The following is a 16,471-nucleotide window of genomic DNA, read 5'->3' as shown; positions in this document are numbered from 1 at the left end:
TGAGAGCTAGTGTGCTAAAGCAGTGAATGTACATTTGCTCTTTGTACATCATCGGATTGCATTAGACTTGGGACAGGTGGTAAGGATGGTTCCCCACCTACGTTACTTTCTTCTGAATGAATTTAAGCCTGCCTTCATTAAGATGTTTCTGTTCCTTGTAACAATCTCCCCTTGTATAGTTTATAGGCAAGCAATAAACAGCAAGATGTTTGAGTTGGATATGAAGATTGCTGCAATGCATGTGAAAAGAAAACAACTCCATCAGCTGCTGCCTAATCATGTGCTTCAGAAAAAGAAAAAGGTAAGTTAGACAGGGAGTCGCAGCACCACCAGTACTGTGCTTGGTGCACGTTCCCTGCAGGTGATTAGAACTCATGTTACCTGAAGACGGTGTTGTATAAGCTTGTGGTGAAACCTCACTCTCACCTACTGTCTCCTGATTAGAAAGAGTTTAATGTGCTGCTGAATACTCTTAAGTTTTATATGCTATCATATTCTCTCAGAAAGAAAAAACACCTTTATTCTTAACCGTTAAAGTTCCACATGAGTTTCTAAACTTTTAAAAGAACATAATTGGAGCCGGGCAATGGTGGTGTACACCCTTAATCCCAACAGCAGGGGAAGGTGGATCTCTGGTAGTTGGAGGTCAGCCTGGTCTACAGAGTGGGTTTCTGGCCTCCAAAGCTACAGAGAAACCCTGTCTCAAAAAACAAACAAAAAACCCCCCAAAATTGTTATTTCATGCTCAAATAAATTATACTCTTAAAAAGGAAGATGCCGCCGGGCGTTGGTGGCGCATGCCTTTAATCCCAGCACTTGGGAGGCAGAGGCAGGCGGATCTCTGAGTTCGAGGCCCGGCTGGACCAATAGCCTCCGAAACAATACAGAGAAACCCTGTCTCGAAAAACCAAAAAAACCAAAAAAACCAAAAAAAAAAAAAAAAAAAAGGAAGATGCCTTCTTTAGGACAATAGGTGTATTTTTAAACATTGAGGGAAGGGCTGTTGAGATGTTTCACGGACAACCTGAGTTCAGTCCCGGGGCCCTGGGGACTTAGACGGTCAAAGGAAAGAAGAGACTCCTGCAAGTTGCCCTTGCTTCGGTGTTCTCTCTTCTCTTTCTCATAAACTAATCAATTTAAAACATAAAGTGAAGAGTTGTACATGGTCCTAGGGAGGTAGCATAGTTGGCAGAGGGTACCTAGCATGCACCAATTCCCCAGCACTGCATGAACCAGGCATGCTGACATAACGCTGTCATCCCAGTACTTGCAGAGGTCATCCCCAGGAACATAATAGGATATATGATATCTGCCCTCACTCCCTCTCCCCAAAAAAAGAAAAGAAAAAAAATAACATTGTTATTCCCTGCACTGTGACACCCTGTATCCCCAGTATTTGGTAGGAAGTACAGAGGATTGCAAGGTGAGGTGACTTAAGCCGACTCTTTGCCAGCCTGGGCTATGTGACACCATTTGTACAGTAATTTTAAGTCACTTTCTGGTTCTCAGAGGTATAGTTCCTTGTTCTGGTGCTCATGTTTTTAATAAGAAAGCAGTGTTTTGCCGGGTGGCACACGCCTTTAATCCCAGCACTTGGGAGGCAGAGGCAGGCGGATCTCTGTGTGTTTGAGACCAGCCTGGTCTACAGAGTAAGTCCCAGGACAGCCTCCAAAGCCACAAAGAAACCCTGTCTAGAAAAAAAAAAAAGCAGTGTTTTACCTTCTTGTATTGAATACAGCAGTACATAGAATGAGTGACTTGGACTTGTGCCTAGTATGTACTAGATATTCATGCTTTAATGGCTCTCACCTTCTTACAGTTGTGACCCTTTAATACAGTTCCTCATTGTGCTGGCTCCCAAACATAAAGTTATTTTTGTTACTACTTGGTAACTGTAATTTTGATACTGTGATGAGTCATAATGTAAATGTCTGTGTTTTCTGATGGTGTTAGATGACCCCTGTGAAAAGGTCCTTGACCTAGTTTCTGTTGTTATTAATGCCAAGATCACTTACAATTTAGAGTAGGCATATACATACCTAAAGTGATAGTTTCAGGTCACTGCTTTGTCAGATAAAGTCGTTTTGTAACTCAGGCTGGCCTCTGATTTACAGACTTCCTGCCTTGGTCCCCTGATTGCCGGTATTCATTTCACATGTTCATCCATACACTTGGCATAATAAGGAATTGCCTATTGGAAGTTGCTTTAATATGAGTTAGGTCCTCTTCCCTGGTCCTCCACTAAGCATGATCTGATAGCAATTGGTTAAAGCACATGCATTGCCATGTAAAGTTATTCTTGGCTGTGTGCATTTTTTAAAACTCCTAACAGGTAATTAATCTTCCCAAACCACAGATTCCTATTAGCTTTTAAAGTCTTGCTATTAAATGACTGGTATACAGCTTTAATTAGGTTTTCCTCTTAAGTTTTTCTTGTACCTCAGACTGTATTGCCTTAAAAATAGAATGATGGAATCTGTGTATTTATACGGACTGCTGAGTGTAAACTGTCACTTGCATTCACAGGTTCTCAATAAAACACCAGTTTGTCACCTGGCTTGCTTTGTGCATACTGCATGTGTGTGGCTGTATTTGATTTCAACTACTCCCTTTTGAAATGTTACATGTTGGTCATTGTCTAATGTGAGAGTAGGACCCTGAAGCTCAGTGAACACCAGCAGCATGAGGCTGCTTTGCAGTCTGTGCACACACTTCCACAGTGGGACACCTGAACTAGAGGCCAGCCTGAGCGACAGACAAATGATGCCCGTGTGTCTTGTGTCCCCCCCCCAAAAAAGCGGCAGTAATCCTGCAGATCTCTTGCTTTAAAGGATCTTTGTTGATACAATAAATGAGTAGGAATAAATGATTCTTGGTGATTAGGTCTGTATTCCAAGCTGTCCAAAAGTCAATATATAACCTTAAAGGGCCTCAGATTCAGAATCCTCCTGTCTCAGCCTGCTGAATGTTGGAAGTGCATGTGGATGCCACTTATGTGGTAATGTTCTTTACTTACATAATTTCTGTGTTCATTGTGTACCGGTAACTAGAAGCTTGTACATTATGCTGGGTTTGGTGTATACCTGTATTTCTAACTACTTGGGAGGAAATTGGGAGGTTGAGACAGGAGACTAAGGCACACATGGGCAACATGTGCGCCCCCCCCCCCCCTTTTTTTTTTTTTAAGACAAGGTTTCTCTGTGAAGCCCTCACTGTCATACAGCTTGTTCTGTAGACTAGAGTGGCCTCCAACTCAGATCCTGCTACCTCTGCCCTTTGTGTCTAGAGCCCTGGGATTAAGGGTGTATGCCACCATGCCCCTTTTTCCATGTGACCTTTTCTTTAATAATACTAAAAACAGCAAAACCTTGTGTTTTTCATGCGTTTTGTCAGATTTTTGTTGTTGTTGTTGTTGTTTTTGCTTTTGTTTTTCGAGACAGGGTTTCCTTTTGTAGTTTGTAGACCAGGCTGGCCTCAAACTCAATAGAGATCTGCCTGCCTCTGACTTCTGAGTCTGGAGATCAGAGGCATGCACAACCACCGCTTGGCTTTCAGAGATTTTGTACTGGTGTACATGTGTTTATAGTCCTCACAGAGGTTTCACAAGCTTTCTTCTTCTGGTTTTAAATTTTTACTGTGTAAAAGTATATACATAAGCCGGGCGTTGGTGGTGCACGCCTTTAATCCCAGCACTTGGGAGGCAGAGGCAGGTGGATCTCTGTGACTTCGAGGCCAGCCTGGTCTACAAAGTGAGTTCCAGGACAGCCTCCAAGCCACAGAGAAACCCTGTCTCGAAAAACCAAAATAAAAAGTATATACATAAGTGTTCCCTTCTCCTTTTCTTCATATCAGATCTTTAGTTTAGTGGAGAGGTACACAACTTGTTGGTAGGTGCTTTTCAGAAGTAAGTCGTGTAAATTTGAGTACCTAAAGACATTGAAATTCATCTTTTCTCTGCTGCAGCATTCAACAGAAGGGGTCAAGTTAACAGCTCTGAATGACAGCAGCCTTGACTTGTCTATGGACAGTGATAACAGCATGTCTGTGCCTTCACCCACTAGTGCTATGAAGACCAGTCCATTGAACAGCTCTGGCAGCTCTCAGGGGTAAGGAAAGACAACTGGAAGGGAAAAACACAGTGGCAGATTCTCTGCTTACCGTCTTAGTTGTATTCTAACTTGTGATTTTTCAAAATGTATTTTTATTAGTATATGTTAGTTATACAATATGACAAGTGTGATTGGAATGTGCTTATAAAGTATTTTGTTGTTAGTTTGCCTTGTCCTCAGTCCCCTCTTTCATCTCCTTTGACTTTTTTTTTTTAAGTAGCAGGTTTTAACTTTTAGTGTGAAGGTAGTAATTCTTAGTTTTATCCGTACTGTATAGTCTTGTGTTTCACTTTGTAGACCACTGTGTCTTGGTCTATGAGTGACTGTTAGTGCCTTCATCCCTCCAGGGCTACCTCTTTAGAGAGCTGGCAGGACAGAGCAATCTATATATGTTTTATATGCTTTTCAGTTGTTACGAAAGCATGGAACCTAAAACCAAAGAAACAGACCTGTAGTATATGTAAGCATTTATAGTGATTCTTAAAATACTCTGATTGACCCCTTCCTCTCCCTTCTTTTTCTCTCCTTCACTGTTACAGCAGAAACAGTCCTGCTCCAGCTGTGACCGCAGCATCTGTGACCAGCATCCAGGCTTCTGAGGTTTCTGTGCCACAAGCAAATTCCAGTGAAAGCTCAGGGGGTAAAAAAGAGTTATTGAATTTTATCTATGTGAGTGGCACTACGTACGTGCGTGCGTGCATGCATGTAGTGTTCTCAGAGGTCAGAAGAAGCATCACGTCTCTGGTTGTGAGCCTCTTAATGTATCTGCTGGGAACCATGTTTTAACCTCTGAGCCATCTCTCCAGCCCCTGCCTCTCCCCCCTTTTGTTTTTAAGGCAAAGTTGTAGCCCAGACTAAATTCTAAGCTCCTGATCCTCTGGATGCTACCCCTTGTGTTGTGAGGTTACAGGTGTGTGCTTGGTACCTGACTTTTAACAACACATCTGATGTTATTCATGAAATGAATTAGAAACAAGCTTTCTTTGTAACTTGATGTTTTATAATTTTAGTTTTTGTGCTCCTGTCTTCACTATTTAGGTCAATCGAGCGAAAGCATTCCTCAAACTGCCACACAGCCAGCCATTTCTCCACCACCAAAGCCTACGGTCTCCAGAGTTGTCTCCTCAACACGTCTGGTAAACCCATCACCTAGACCTTCAGGAAATGCAGCAACAAAAGTACCTAACCCTATAGCAGGAGTCAAGAGGACATCCTCACCCCATAAAGAAGAAAGTCCTAAGAAAACCAAAACGGATGAGGTATATTTGCATACATACTTACATATAGGAAAAAAATACAGGCATGCCAGCGCGGCTTGCCTGCTCTTGGATCTAGTGGGGACACTTTCAGGAAGAGCCCTGGGGCATCTGCAGTGGTCACTGTAGTTGTGCTCCCCGCCTCTGCCGCTCTGTGGGTAGCTGTTACATCTGGCAGTGGTCTGAAATACTCAGTTAGCATCATACTTTATTATTCTGTAGCAACTATTTTATTTGTACTGATTCTTTTTGGCTCTTTGGACAATATTTTGCCCTTATCTCAGATTTTTATATTGTAATTGGTAGCAGAGGGTGACTAGCACTAGCTGACTACTAGGGATTCCTTGGGAGAGAACTTAAGGGTTTATTTACTCTTAATGACAACAAGTTGCAAAGGCAGATTAGTTTAGGGCCACCAGCTCTCCAGGAAGCTCCTCTTCAGTGTTTAACAGTCCTGCCAAACAAGCATTGAGATGCAAGTAGTGTTAGGAAACTGGTGGGCATTGTGTTGACTGCTTGAGTCTTTATGAGTGGTTTGTGGTCCTGGAGAATCTGTACTCCAGTCATTGGATGTGCCACACAAGTGCTCTCTCACCAAGCTGCCCTCTTCCGTTATTGTCAGTCTTCAAGCAATGATAGTCTTGATGTGTACTCTGATCTCTGGAGTTACTCTGGATGTGTTTACTTTTTCTAGACAGTCACCTGTTTCAAGATGAATTCTGCTCTAGGATTTGTTATTTAGAAACTTTCTTTAGAATAATAGATAAAAGAACCTAAGTTTCTCTTGGGTATCCATTACACTTTGACTAGTATTGGTTAAGTCTGTCTAATTAAATGCCTTTGTCTTAGATAGATGTTGGTGATGTTTTAACAGTAACTTAAATGTTACTTGGGATGCAAAATTAGAGTGAAATGGGTTCTGGAAACTGCTGCATTTGTGGTGGGGAGGTTTTATTGTTTCTTGATGTTTTATGTGGTGCTGGGATGTAATCCAGGGGTTTAGGTATATAGGCTGGCACCCTACGACTGAATTATATCCTTAAGTCCTTTGTGGTAGCTTACTCTTTTAGAGTGTTTTTATTTGACTCCTGCCTTAGTCTCCTGAGTGCTGGGTCTTGTTATTTGTTTGTTTTAGGTAGCCATATTAAAGACTTCCTGATACTTTGCATCAGAGCCCTTCTAGGAGGTGGGTTTGGAAATTGGGTTTTTGAGGCAGTCTCAAAAACAGTACTTCGGGCAGTGGTGGCGTACGCCTTCCATCCCAGCACTCACGAGGCAGAGGCAAGTGGATCTCTGATTTTTTTGAGGTCATCCTGATCTACAGAGCACATTCCGGGACAGCTAGGGCAGTTAAACAAAGAAACTTTGTCTCAGAAAAATTAAGAAACAACCAACCAAATAAAACCTCCCTCTGCCTTCTCACTGCTGGAATTGTAGGCATGCTTGGCCTCCTTTGGACTCTGTCACAGATCTTTTAGAACAAAACCCACACGGTGTTATTGTTACTCCCTAGACTTGTATGTTAGAATTTTTAAGATCATACCTGTAGCAGGGCAGTGGTGGCGCACACTATTAATCACAGCACTTGGGGGGCAGACGCAGGTGGATATCTGAGATTTCTAGGCCCTCCTGGTCTACAGAGCAAGTTCCAGGACAGCCAGGGCTACACAGAGAAACCCTATGTAAATGCCACTCCCCTACCTACCCCCAAGAAATTAATCTGTAAAAAAAGAGAATGTGCAGAGCCAGATTAGTCTACTTGATAACATGAAGTCCCTGATGATCTCACTGTTTTAAACTGTTTTTAAAGCATGCTCTTGTTTAAACATGGGGCCAAATAAAGGTAGGATGTTAACATTTCTAAAGTATAGGAGGGGAAAGTGGGCTGGCTGCATTCCCAGTGGAAGCCCTTGAGGCCCAACATCTCTTGCAGTTACAAAACTAATTTTACTTAAAAGTACTAAGCCCGGTATCTCATGGTACTGAATCAAGTAAGTGTGTTATGATGTGACCCTCCTTAATTGGGCCATTTGCTCTCTGTTCATACATTAGGTATGATAGATCACACATGCTGAGTTTCCGCAGTTGGAGTAGAGAAATAGTAGGCCAAACATTGACTTAATGGTGAGGCCATCTCATAAACAGAAAGACTCAGATGTCCATTCACATGTATATAGGAGGGTTTTACATACTCTGAGGTCAGGTCAGCTTAGTGTGTATGTTGTGTCATCCTAATAAAGTAAACATGGTAAGTTTGTTCTGTTATATTTTATGGCTAAATTTAAGATAAATTTGTGTATGTGGTACTAGGAATTGAACTTGGCCATTTATGCATACTTGGACTCATCTTCCATTGAGTCAGCCTCCAAGTCCTTAGAACTTTTGTATGTGGCAAATTTTAAATACGTGGAAAAAATAGTAAGTACACTGTTAAATTACTGTCAACCAGCCTCAGCAGTTAACTACTGAGCACCCTTGTTTTATTCATACCCTTTCTTCAGGTATCTGATTTCAGTCGTTAAGTATTTGAATGTGCGTTTACAAATCAGGACCTATAACAATCATTGCTGTGTATGTATCACCAGGAGATCAATAATAATTCTAAAGTGTAACATTTAGTCAGTAATTGTAAAGTTATAACAAATGATTGTTTTTAACTTGTTTGTAAGAAATAAGGCCATTGTTTTTGTTTTTTCACAAAAAGTTTTTTCTCTATGTTCCTTTGGAGCTTGTCCTGGCACTCGCTCTGTAGACCAGGCTGGCCTCGAACTCACAGATATAGGTGTGTACAACCACCGCACGGCAGTGTACTAATACCACCTGACAAGGCCATTGTTAAAGTTAATTTTTAGTGAATTATTTTTATTTTATAAGTTACCTGTGGTTCCTATTCTTTTTAAAAAAAAAAACTTGTCTGTGAAATGTAAGGACCCAGTACCATGTAAATAAGCCAAGCATGGTGGTACATGCTGGGCCTCCCAGTACCAGAGGGCAGATGGTCCCACGGAGGAGAGTCGGGATGGCTCATGAGGAACTGCATGGTTGCCCTCGGGCCTCCATGTGCGCACTTATACACATGCCCCCGTGCAGATGCGCAGAAGGACTCAAGTCCTCTGTAGTGAATAAAGCTGAGAAAATAAAGGCCAGCATAGCTTGAAGACCCAGGGAGGACATAGGCCCTGCAGTCTCCAATATTGGTACTTTCCTGAGAAAAAGGGTGTGTGTTTCTATGTATGTGCACAGGTGTTTCTGGAGTAGGTATGTGTGGGAGAGTTAAAGGAATGTTCTGTATCAAAGTTGCTAGTCATTTGGTAGACTAGTGGGCACAATGAGCTTCCTTCACTGGGGATCCTGTTGTTGTCATTGTCATTGTTTTCCTTAGGAAAAACATTTCATGAGCTTTGGTTTGGGGAATGTACTTTATTTGATGGGAATTGACAAAAACAGTTTTTATCATGTTTAAAGTTTTTGGTGCTTATTAAAGCTAAGTTAAGTTTCTTACTCTCAAGCCCCTGTAGAAAGAGACTCTGTGACCTATTTTAAGACTATTTAATCTTTATAGATTTGAAAACTTTATAAATTAAAGCATTAATTGGCAAATAATCTAAATTTTTCATTTTGGAGAATAAAGTTTTTTTTTTTAAAAACAGGATGAACCAAGTGAAGATGCTAGCTGTCTTGATTTGAGTGGACATGATAAAACAGAGACAAAGGTATACTAACTTAGCCTGTTGGGTAGAAGTGCGGACAGTGCAGGTGCCTGTTGGCGTTGCGCTGTTTCTTCACTGGAGTGTGGGGTTCTCTTACCACTGTTTTTAGAGACCTGTTGGTTTCTTTTTAATGTCAATTAATCCCTAAAGCGATGGGACTAGACTAGTTTGTAAGACAGCCTAGAGAAGGTGAGGTGGTGTAAGGGCTGTGTCACTAGTGACTGCAGTGAGGGAGGGGTGGGGTCTGGGACAAGAAGGGACTGAAGATAGATGGTGACCTTTTGAAGCAGTACTTGCCTGGTGGCTATAATTCAAGGCCTGACAGGGTTTGTTGAGAAAAGTGGTTTTCAGCAGTTTGGCTTGAATGAAGTAGTGAGGCAGAGGTTGGTTGTGTTCAAACTGAAAGACTGAGAATGATGTAGTTTTAGAAGTTAAAATATGCAAAAAAGGCTTAACTTTCCCAGTTTAGCTAAATTCCCATGAAGAATATTTTAAAAAGCATTCTTTTGGTGTCTTTCAAGTTTTGTGTGTATGCATATGTACCAATGCCTTTTACTTTGTGTTTATAATGCATTTCACAAACTAAGAAAACATGTTTATGTTACATAATCTGCATAATGACTGCATAGGAAGGTTGTTGTTTTTTAATCATACCTTACTCAACTAGTTGCTTATTGTCAGCAATTGTTCCCATTAAAAACAAGTATGCGCCTTCCCACTGCAGCATTGCAGTATTGTAAATATCTGCCATTCAGTTATGCTTATTTAATACATTTTTAAGAACTTGATACATACTCTAAATAGTCCCCGTGAAAGGCTCCACTTCCTCTATTCTTCATCCTCTCGTTTGTACTTTCCCGTTTCATGGGGAGAGCTCTTATGGTTCCTGTTTTCATGTTTTAGAAGTGGTTTTGCCTATATTTCCATTTGTATGTATTTTATACACTACTGTAGAGGGTGAAACTGCCATGAAGTGACACAGGTCACCCGGTGCTGACTGATGGGACCGACAGTAGAACTGGGCATTGAGTGTGGGACACTTACAGGAGTGTTTGCTACTTTAACTACAGATATGGGCAATTTTTGTGCCTCTTTGTGTAATTTTATTTACTAACATTATGCATTTTCTCACCACATAGTTAAGAACTTTCTTTGGGTTTATGTTCTGTTAATTATTGTCTGGGTAACATTTTCTAAACTGCCTGTGCATACCTTTAATTGGTACTTGTTAAAATGTACGAGTTAGAGATATTTGGAAACCATGAACTATTTTGACCACATCTTATAATTTATATCTGAAATGGAGGAGAAATAACCTATAAATGACATACTGTGATTTTATGTAAGTACATCTCTCTCCACCTTCCTTTTGCTAATTTGTCTTATTTATTAACCACTATACCCAGTTATACTCTTTAAATTTTTTTTTATTAAAAGTCTCTTCCCCTCTCCCCATCCTTTGTCTCCCAGGAACAAGTTGATATGGAGACAAATGCGATTCAATCAGAAACTGTTCCGGCATCGGCTTCTCTGTTGGCCTCTCAGGTACTAAGTGCAAAAGCAAGGAGAGTTTTGTTAAGTGACTTTGCTCTTAGAGTAGTATATTGATTTAAAGTGAGTGTTGATTTTGTTTGGGAAGTGATTACTTAAAGCCTCTAAGTTTCCTGGAATTTAAAGGCAGGCACACACAGGGTTTGAAGTGCCTCTCTGAACTGTTAAGACACTCTGGCTCAGGGTTGTGGCATACACTGGCATCCTGGCTGCTGGGAAGCCAAGGCAAGCTTCGGGGCCTAGACTATCCTGAGATGTGTAGTGAGACCCCCATCAGAGGAAAAAGAGGCAGCTGTAGCGCCTCTGTTATCCTGCAAGTCCTTTGTGATGGTGTCAATGTTTGTTTATAGTTCAATTGTTCATGGTTCAAAGACTGACAGTGAAACAGAACAAAAAAACTTGTTAAGGATTTGTTTTCAGGGCTTATAGAGAGAGACTTTCATTTTACTTCATTTGTTTATTACTTAAGCACAGCTTTTTTTTTTTTTTTTTTGAGACAAGCTCTCACTATGTAGCTTAGGCTCTCCTGATCTTTTACTTTTTCAGTTTAGTCTTAGAACTGAGTTTACTCAGTGTGCAGCACATAGCTCCTTAGTCATTGATTGCTTTGCTCTGGTACTTCCTTATGCACACGAACCATCTTCACTGATATCTGCAAACCTTCATTTTGTTTCTAAAACAGTTTTTTCTTGATTCCTTTTAAACTGAAAGCAAAACAACATCAGAATCTAGGTGAAACTCTGGCACAAAAATGAATGGTTTCTCGCAGCACCTACTAACTGGGTTAGCTGAGCAGTATCCCTGAGCCAGATGCCCATGATGCTCTGCTGTGGCTCAGAGTTTGTGTAGTCATGGAAAACATACTCTACAGTGTTCTGCTCAGTTTCTCAAGTAACTTTTATTTCTAGACCCTTTACCAGCTAAAATGAGGAGGAGAGCAGTGCTTTGTACTGATACTCATTTACCATACAGCCACCCTTTTTTTGGGGGGTTTGTCTTCCTGAGCATATCTTCATGGCATGGCAAGCCATTGATGTTGCCTTTTAAAGTATTTTTTATGTGTAGAGTTTTCATTCAAATGAAAGGATTTATAAACCAGTCAAAGAAAAACCACTTCAGTTGTGCTGCTTTTAAAGAATGCATCTTGTATCCTTATATAGAAGGCCTTGTTTCTAAGGAAGTGGTAAATACATTATTGCCACATCTTGAGGTAATTACATATGAATTGGTAGCATCTCCATTGCTTCAAAATAATCCAGGGTTAAAGGTTAAAGGAAGGTAGATTGGCTTTGACTTGACTGCTTGAGGGAGGAGCATTGTCTAATGCTCTCAACTTCTATATCTCTTTGTAAACTTTTTTTTATAAAGAATTTTGTGATTTATCTGTGTTTTTGAATGAATACAATCTTCTTAGTGCAGCTTTTTAAATTCCTTAAAGGTTTGGATTGTTAAATTATTTAGTTGTTTACAGTTAATTTTTAGTGTCAGAAAATAAACTGCTCTTCTGTGTATCAGGTGAATTTAAGCATTCTTCCACATGAGGGCACTCCAACACCGCATCTTGTTAGAGCTGTTTGTATAACTAAACAGTCGAACATCGACTTAATTGTTTATAGATGACTATTAGTGAAATATATCCTGAGATCTGCATTTGAAATCATTAGAAGGGCTTTTGATATATCATGAAAATACTGTTACTAATTGTGCTTTTTGAAAATTTTTGCAAGCATAGAATATATGTGATTTTACTGGTTATGTTTATTTGCAATGCATGTTATACCACTTTTTTATTTGCATTTTATACTAATTAATTAGACTTGCTTTTTTGAATACTTGCCTTATAATAAAGTTCCATCTTTTCCTAGAAAATAAAGAGTGGGAAATATATCCCATTGTAAATCACAGTGCTTTAAATCATGATGTGTTCTTTGCTTTCATTCTCAGAAAACATCCAGTACAGACCTTTCTGATATCCCTGCTCTCCCTGCAAATCCTATTCCTGTTATCAAGAATTCAATAAAACTGAGACTGAATCGGTAAAACCACCTCAGGGTCCATAAACAGTATCTGCCAACTCAACCTGTTGTCTTCAGATGCTTAATAAAAAGAAAGAAAAAAAAAAAAACAAGGAGAATGGAGGGTACAAGACTAGACAAGACTGACAGTGGATTTAGGTTTTGGTGACCTCCCTTACTTGGGTTCATCAGCACTTGATCAGAGGTCCAGGTTAGTATGCGAAGCCAGGAGTACTATTATTACTGTGTTAGCAACAGTTGCATTAACTATTTCAGAAAAATTACTGCCTTTAAGAAGGAAGAAAAACAAAACCCTCAAGCTGTGTTTGTATCCGTAATTGACATCCGGATTGGGTTTATGTGTGATGCATTGTTTGGAAAATTTGCAATACAAACTGGCATAAGAATTCCTTATTCTGATGATGCACTTTTATGTATTTTTATTAGAAAGTAGAACTAATTTTAGATTTTCAGCTTAATGGATTTTCATTTTTTTTTTCCCAAAGAATTTTCTTTACAATTAGTCTTTAAATTGGATGCCTTGTGCTGTGGTGTACTGCTCTGCCTCAGAGAGGACAAGAGGGCCCCTAGCTCCGTCCTGAAGAGGCAGTGTGACCCTTAGGGTAAATTGTCAATGCTAAGGTATACTTTGGACACTGAATGAAAAATTAGGAGACATTTGGCTTTGATGGGGTTATGATTAACAAATATATATTCCTTTTATTTATAGAGGTGTTTTATAGTGCATACAGTCAGCCAACAGTCTGTTCCTTGAGCTTTCTGGAGCTCTGTTTTGCCTTCAGTCTGTCTTCAAACAACGAAAGCGCTTCCTCTTCCCCTTTTGCCTTTCTTTTACCCTTTGGCTTGTATACACAAGGTAAGGCTTGTTACGCAGAAACCAGAATGCCAGTATTTTCCTAAGCCATGACGTGAAACTGGTGACCCTTTAGCTCTGTGCACAGAACACTACCTTTGGTCCCGTGGCTAGAACTCAGAATGACTGAAAGCCATACCTGTGAAGCATCTCCCAAGGGTTGCCATTTGATCTTTAAGAGGATTTTTGTACACTCCACAGAACTCTTGTCTTAGACCAATTGATTTTCAATTTTAAAAGTGGGCAAAAAGGCATTTTCTTCCAGATTTTTAAACTAATTTTTATTTTTAACCAGTTTATCAAAATTTGTCAGTGAATTTTACATACAGAAACATTTTAAAAATCATTTCTAGCAAGCACTTGACATTTAGTCAGCTCTCCACTTTTGAATTTTTTTTGTTCTATCAAAAAATTAGAAACCTCGTTTAAAGACGATAATTTCGCATAATTAAGTAGCAGAATTCTCGTCCATCTTTATGACATCTGAGGGATGCCAGATGTTATTCTTAATCTGGATAAAGCAAACCAGTAGCATCAGATCTTTATGTGAGCATGGATTTTTGAATCCTCTGTCTCTCTGCATTCTATCACACATTTGTGCATTTTCATGTTAAACTGTAATTACTTAAACTCTTCCCTGTCCTTCTAAATTAATTTCCAAAGTTGGAGACTATTCTTTCCCCTTAAGCTATGCATTAATTAAGGCTTTCTTTTTACCACTTACATTGTTTATATACAGTATTTCTACTCTCCACCTCTTGCTCTGCAGTCACCTTGCCCTTCCTCCAACCACTTGAGTAAAGAAGACGGTCCGCTAACAGGTGACGTGTAACGGTGTCCGTGTGTGTAGCCAGAGTTAGATTGACATCACCAGGCACAGAATTAGTCTTGTCATTTTGTTTACATATTGGGGAAAATTCAGTTTAATAAACGTTCCATGTAACTGCATCCAGGCTGGACACGTGGATCCTTTCTGTGTAGTGACTTTTTAATTCTAGTTTTCATAACCTGGAGATCAGACTGTTGCTTTCGCATGATGTAAGTAGTGTCTCATGACTGAAGTTTGCTTTGTTTTATAGTATCTGTACTCCTTGTATTTTTCAAGAGCTATTTTGTAAACAGATGATGTATTTCTCCATTGAAAACACAATAAAAAAAAAAACAGCACAATCCCACAGTTGGCTGATTTCTTTTGACTGCCCCACCAGCACGATCTGATTGGTTTACTTATAAATGTGTAGTGCGGTCCTCAGTGAAGATTTGGAATTTAGTGTGTTTGTTTGGCAGATTTGGTTTTAGATTAATTATTTGCAACCCAGTACCAATTTGTCTCACATGATAACAGGTATTTCTCTTTCCCATAGTTGATGTTTGGGGAGGGAAGTGTGTGAGTGTACCTACCCCTAATTCACTTGATGTTTGGGGAAGGAAGTGTGTGAGTGTACCTACCCCTAATTCACTTGATGTTTGGGGAGGGAAGTGTGTGAGTGTACCTACCCCTAATTCACTTGATGTTTGGGGAGGGAAGTGTGTGAGTGTACCTACCCCTAATTCACTTGGAGTGAGTCTATCAGTAGTGCTGTCTGCACTCTAGATTTCCCGTGTGCAGTCTGTGTGGCCTGTGTACTCTGGGCTCTCTTTCATCTTTCACACTGCTGGCTCTCAAAGCAGTTTGCATGTCCCTGTATGTCAGCAGATGGCACTGTTGGTTTTCAGTACATTTATAATTGTATTCTACAAGCAGCTTGAATCTTGTTTATTTTACTGAATCAAATTCTGGTGTTTTCTTAAACCCTCACATTGCATGGAGTAGAAGTTTGAGTTTGTGATGACTGACTTTTAGATATTATCTTTGTGTCTTAGAGAGACTTTTTATATAAAAGCCATTTCCAAAGGGTTAGCAGCTGTGCACATTTTATCCCATCTCTACAACTTCAAATTCTGAGAAGCTTCATTAAGTATATGACTTCAGGGGTACTTCCTATTGACACAGAATGTAAGTTTGGAGCTCATTCAGCAAAAGTGAAAATATGTTAAGAATTTCTCAAGACTCCATTGCTACAGAACTGAGCTTACCCTATTCCTACCCTGGGAGACAACTAGCCACGGACTGGACCCGGTTTCCTGAGCTTTGTCACCCATGTGGCTCATAGGCATTTCCTGCGTCTTGTTAAGCCAGTAAGATGATTGAAAATGTTTTGTTGCTTGGGTAAATTCTGGAATAAAAATTTTATATTTTCTAATTAGTACCTCTTTTTTTCTCTACACAGAAAAATATTTTAAAGCTCTGCATAATGTTAATTGTGGCTGCATTCAAGGTGGCAGCAAATGATCAGCAGCTCCAAGTAGTAACTGACACATGAAAGGACCAATCACTATGCACACACTGTAGGCTGAACCGTGCAACCCTAGTGTGCTTGCGTGCATTTGAACCGAACGGTGAATTGTTTTCTAAAGGCATTGCACACGCATTTGAATCTCTTGCCTGTTTTAATTCTAATAAAATGAATAGTGCAATGAAAATAAGTTGCCTTCTGACCTGAATTGTATGCTTTGTTTTATTTTTTAGTTCACACTTCTGTTAGCTTTCTTCAAACCAAAACCACAAGTAGATGCTGTTTTGACTCAGACCTGAGCTTGATAAATGAGGTATTGTCTTGTTCCGTGTTAAACATGGCTTTCAGGTGTATTGGAAGCAAATGATCTAATTCTGTGTGATATTTCTCGTATATACAGAATGAGCCTCTCCCCCCCCCCTTTACCAATTCAAAAATTGAAGCCAAATTTTCCTCCCTAGGCTTCCTCCCTCTTCCCCCCCCCCATTCGAGACGGTTTTTCTGTATTGCTTTGGAGGCTGTCCTGGAACTCGCTCTGTAGACCAGACTGGCCTTGAACTCAGAGATCCACTTGCCTCTGCCTCCTGGGTGCTGGGATTAAAGGCGTGCGCCACCAACAA

At 40.0% G+C, this 16,471-nt stretch overlaps 1 protein-coding gene across 4 annotated transcripts in view; it reads left to right on the top strand.

The window, feature by feature from the left end:
• Papola (poly(A) polymerase alpha) overlaps nucleotides 1-14,690 on the top strand; it is a 46,620-nt gene extending 31,930 nt beyond the window's left edge. The window contains exons 16-22 of one of the 4 annotated variants that reach the window (XM_005068350.4): nucleotides 180-301; nucleotides 3,964-4,106; nucleotides 4,652-4,749; nucleotides 5,148-5,368; nucleotides 9,016-9,078; nucleotides 10,546-10,620; nucleotides 12,571-14,690. In XM_005068350.4, the coding sequence (XP_005068407.2) occupies nucleotides 180-301; nucleotides 3,964-4,106; nucleotides 4,652-4,749; nucleotides 5,148-5,368; nucleotides 9,016-9,078; nucleotides 10,546-10,620; nucleotides 12,571-12,666 (818 nt within the window). In that variant the 3' untranslated portion in view covers nucleotides 12,667-14,690. Of the gene's footprint in view, nucleotides 1-179; nucleotides 302-3,963; nucleotides 4,107-4,648; nucleotides 4,750-5,147; nucleotides 5,369-9,015; nucleotides 9,079-10,545; nucleotides 10,621-12,570 lie in introns of all 4 variants that reach the window. The other 3 variants (XM_005068349.4, XM_040742530.1, XM_013112142.3) reach the window with 3 other exon arrangements.
• Nucleotides 14,691-16,471: the final 1,781 nt, after the last annotated feature.

Source organism: Mesocricetus auratus, unplaced genomic scaffold (assembly GCF_017639785.1).
Source record: "Mesocricetus auratus isolate SY011 unplaced genomic scaffold, BCM_Maur_2.0 Super-Scaffold_15014, whole genome shotgun sequence".
Classification (NCBI taxonomy): domain Eukaryota; kingdom Metazoa; phylum Chordata; class Mammalia; order Rodentia; family Cricetidae; genus Mesocricetus; species Mesocricetus auratus.
The sequence above is the reverse complement of the archived record's forward strand: the minus strand, read 5'-3'. Positions and strand labels throughout refer to the sequence as shown.